Here is a 4128-nt window from a genome sequence, read left to right as displayed (position 1 = left end):
GAGAGATCGAGAGCGAGAGAGAGGAAGAGAGAGAGAGAGAGAGAGAGAGAGAGAGAGAGAGAAGGAGAGAGAGAGAGAGAGAGAGAGAGAGAGAGAGAGAGAGAGAGACATTGATGTGAGAGAGAAACATGAGTCGGTTGCCTCCAGAAGGGCCTGACTGGGAGTCAAACCCGCCACCTAAGATGTGCCCACACAGGGAGTTGAACCCGCATCCTTTTGATATACAGAATAACACTCCAAACACCTGAGCCACCAGGCAGGGTCATGTTATTGATTACAATTATTCTATTGGGCTTAGGAAGGTCTTATTTAGTAGGCTTAGGAAAGTCTTTCCCTATCAAAAAACCAAGGTTGATCTAAATTTTCTTCTGGTATTTTCGCTTTCATTTTGTTATTGGTATAATACATAAACACCTACTCATAATAACAATTACGACCTCAAACAAATAAGTAGCATAAATGGAAGTGCATTCCTTCACACACTTACCTGTGCCCCCACCCCCTGTGTCTCAGTGAGATATGTAACAACAGCTTATGACCTCAGTGCTCATCTGTCCCATCTATTTCATTCATTGAACAGTCACTAGCACCTCAGAGTGTCCATCAAAGGATTCATCCCGTGAGTCTTGGGCTACATCAGCAGAGAGCTGTGACCAGGTGCAAACTCCCAGGCCCCCGCTGTGCACAGGCTGTGTGGAGGCAGGAGAAGGGGGGCATGCAGGGAGAAGAAGGGGAGCACAGAGGTGTTCAGAGGTGTTCACCCCAGCAGAGTGATGTCAGGGGACATGAGGGCCCAGGGGCCCAGGGTCTCAGCAGGAAGAAACAGCCTGCAGGTGACGGTGAGCAGGCAGACTCCAGAGATAAGTAGACAGCACAGGAAGGAGCCCATTAGCCGGTCAAAGCAGAGCCCTTCATGTGTGACTGCCCAGCCTGCTTCTCCCTCCTTGGCCCCATGTCAGCCTGACCCAGTGATGCCAGTCCCTGGGGTCCTCCCTGTGACCACACGTGTTCACCCTCCACATCCAGTCCTTCCTGGACTCTGTGGCTTTGACCAGCTGACAGCTACTTCCTGTGTTTTCTCTGGAATCCCTTCACCCACCTGCCCGGCTTGCTGTGTTCCTCTCTGGGATTCTGGGATCCTTTCTCCCCAAGGAAGGCAGCTCCCTGGGAACAGGCTTTCTGCAGGCTCCCTCCCTGCTGTGTTATTTCCAGTTCCCGGGACAGTGTGGGGTGCAGAGCCCCCAGAACCAATACTTACCCATGGAAGCAGCTGGGTGTGGGGAGGCCTCTCGTGTACCCTCTGTCCCTTCCCACTCTTCCATCCCCCAAAGACAAGCAGAGGTGGAGCAGGAGCCGGCTTTGGGAAATGGCATGTCTATGGTTACCTTTGCAGAAGCTTTTTAGCAGAATGAGGATGTCCCCACTGCCCCTCCCCTCCCCACCCCGCCCCTCCCTCCACCTGGTCTCGGGGTGTGGGAAAAGTCACTTCAGAATCCCCGCAGCTGTCCTGGGCTTAGATGTGACACAGACCTGGGTCCAGTAAAGCTGCTCCATGGAAGCCTTGACATGTGGGAAGTGCATCAGCCTTAAGCTCACAGGTGGGCGCCCATTCCCTGATCCCTTCCCGGGACAGCATACTACATTTACCCACTCCCACGATTGTGGCCAGATCAGCAGGGTGGGCACAGAAACACATGTCCAGGCTGCCCTAGCCCTGCCCACATCTCACAGTAACTTTTGTGAAGACTTATGACCCTCCTTCCAGACACAGAAGTAACCTCTCCTGCAAGAGATCAGCAGACACAGGGTCACCTCCCACTTGAGGGCCAAGGCACCTTTGACACCTCCAGCCTTCCTACCCCGCACGCCCAGAGTGGGGAGACTTTCCTTCTAAATGAGGGCGAGCCCCATGAGGGCTGAGCCAGCAGAGGGCAGAGGTGCGGGGAGTTGTCCCAGAGGCGGTGCTCCCGCTCCTTTTGTGCTTTTGTCCAATGTGCTGGTCCCTCCTGAGCAGCGGGACCCAGCCCGCCGGAGCCTGAGGTCTGAGACAGGGCAGTGTGCGTGCCGGGCAGAGGCAGTGGGGCTGGCAGCTCCCCTCCCCCAGGATGGCGGCAGCACTAAGTGACAGAGCCCGGGGTGAGCAATGGTGCTGCAGGAGCAAGGCCCATCCATCCCGGCTCCTGCAGGGTCTGAGCTGGGGGTACACGCAGGCAGGGCGGGCAGGGCCCAGGCGAGACTCCCGGGGACTGGCCAGAGGCGCCTGACCCACTGAGACCAATGACAGGGACCCGCAGCAGCAAGCTGCTCCCCCGAGAGGGTATCTGGGCTGGGACCCGCACAGGCCCTGAGGCTCACCCGCCAGCATGTTGCTGGGCAGACTGGGTGGGAAACAGTCACGTGCCCAGGGCACTCACTGGCCTCATATCTGGCAAATGGCAGAGGGCCTGTGTGCGCATGCGCTCCAGAGTGTTCCACTGGTGGCACCCACTAGGGGGCGGGACTTCCTGTTAGAACGTGGGCGCCTCAGCGGTGTAGCGGCTCTCAGCAGTCCCGAGTAGAGGCTGAGGGGCCATGGAGGGTGACGACGGTGTCCCAGGCGGTGTGCCCGAACATGGAGAAGGCCAGGCCTGTCCGGGAGACCCTGGCAGCCAAGTGTGCCCTGAAGGACCCCAGGACCCCAGAATAGGCGGCAGTGGGGAGGCGGAGGTGGTTGCTAGGGAAGCGCCACAGGTCGCTCAGGCCGTCGACGCTCCGGGGCCTAGCGCTGAGGGCGAGCCAGAGGCCATGGGCAGGATTCGAAGAGCAACACCGCTCCAGTTGTATCCTTTCTGAGGATTGCCCGGGGGGCCGGGGTGGGCGGACCTAGGGTGGACACTGGGACAGGGAGGGGGGGTCAGCCTGGGGGAGGGGATGAAGCTGAGGGGAGGGGCCGGCCCGGGTGGCTGAGGGGAAGGGTAAGGGCGGATGTAAAGATGGCGGGGGAGGGGAGGAGGAGGAAGGCGGCCTGAGGGACCAGGAGGGAGGGGGCATACGTGAGGGGACTAAGACGGGTGAGAGTGGCCTGAGAGGAAGCAGCAAAGTCTGAATGGGATGGTGCCTTAACTGAGTCTCCTCTAGCATCCTGCTGGTGCCCTTCAGATCGTCCATGCAGGCAGAGATCGCCTGCCATTTGCTGGCCTTCAGTGCCGAACCTCAACCTGAGGCAACTCAACGGGAAGTCCGGGTGTCAGGCAGTCGTCTTGCTATGTGAGTTCTAAAGAGGGTCCTGGTGGGGGACTGGAGGTGGGGCGGGCAGGTGGCAAGGGTTGGATTCAGAAGGGTCATTATAATATTGAATTGGAGATCCCCCAAAAGTCAGATCCAGCCCTAGCCAGGTAAGCCTAATGGTTAGAGCATGGGCAGGCACACTGGAGGGTGGAAGGTTCAAGGCCCTGTTAAGGGCACCTATCTGGGTTCCAGGTTCAACACCTGCCCCCCATTCAGTTCATGGCCAGTTAGTCAGAGATGCAAGTGACCCTTGTGTTTCTCTCTCTCTCTCTCTCTCACTTCCTCCCACCTCACATCCACTCTCTCTAAAAAAATAATAATAAATAAAAAGTCCATTCTAGGGAGGTACTCATGGTGAACTTGGCCTGTCACCACCTGACGGGACAGACAGAGCTAGGTGCAAAGTTATCGTGTTTTATTTGATTTTCTTTTTCCCTCCTTTAGCCGCCTGAGTGCTGACAACCTGGACCAACTGCGCCTTTCCATCTCCTCCTGTGTCCAGGAGCTGTCCGTGCTGATTGAAACCATGCAGCACATTTTGCCCCCATTCTTTTTTGTCAGCCCCAGGACAATGAATGGGGGTTAAGATTTAGAGTCCCTATCGATACATACTTTCCTGAGGCATGGAACCCACAGGAGCTGCCACAGCATCATGGGGGCCCAAGTGTTTACTTGTACTAGCCCTTTGGTACGCTTAATTCTATTGTTTCCCCATAGGTAGAGGAGGGAGTTCTGTTTGTCACAGCAAAAAATACAAGTGAACTCTTACTCTTCTCTGAGTGAGTTTTGTTACCGGAGCCTCCACGTTTATTTGACTTTGTCCCTGGTTTGGAACTAAGGTGTGCAATTTGGTTGCGCTAG

The 4128-nt window shown here is 56.4% G+C and overlaps 1 protein-coding gene across 1 annotated transcript; it reads left to right on the top strand.

The window, feature by feature from the left end:
• The first annotated feature begins 2628 nt into the window (after positions 1-2628).
• Positions 2629-3919, top strand: LOC114228927 (EKC/KEOPS complex subunit Lage3-like). The gene is made up of 3 exons (XM_028136081.2): positions 2629-2819; positions 3118-3246; positions 3712-3919. Exons 1-3 carry the CDS (start codon positions 2785-2787, stop codon positions 3851-3853), a joined length of 306 nt encoding a protein of 101 aa, XP_027991882.1. The 5' UTR covers positions 2629-2784; the 3' UTR covers positions 3854-3919.
• The last annotated feature ends 209 nt before the right edge of the window (positions 3920-4128 follow it).

Source organism: Eptesicus fuscus, chromosome 1 (assembly GCF_027574615.1).
Source record: "Eptesicus fuscus isolate TK198812 chromosome 1, DD_ASM_mEF_20220401, whole genome shotgun sequence".
In the NCBI taxonomy this organism is placed as follows: Eukaryota; Metazoa; Chordata; class Mammalia; order Chiroptera; family Vespertilionidae; genus Eptesicus; species Eptesicus fuscus.
Note: the sequence above shows the minus strand (reverse complement) of the source record. Positions and strands in the feature narration are given on the sequence as shown.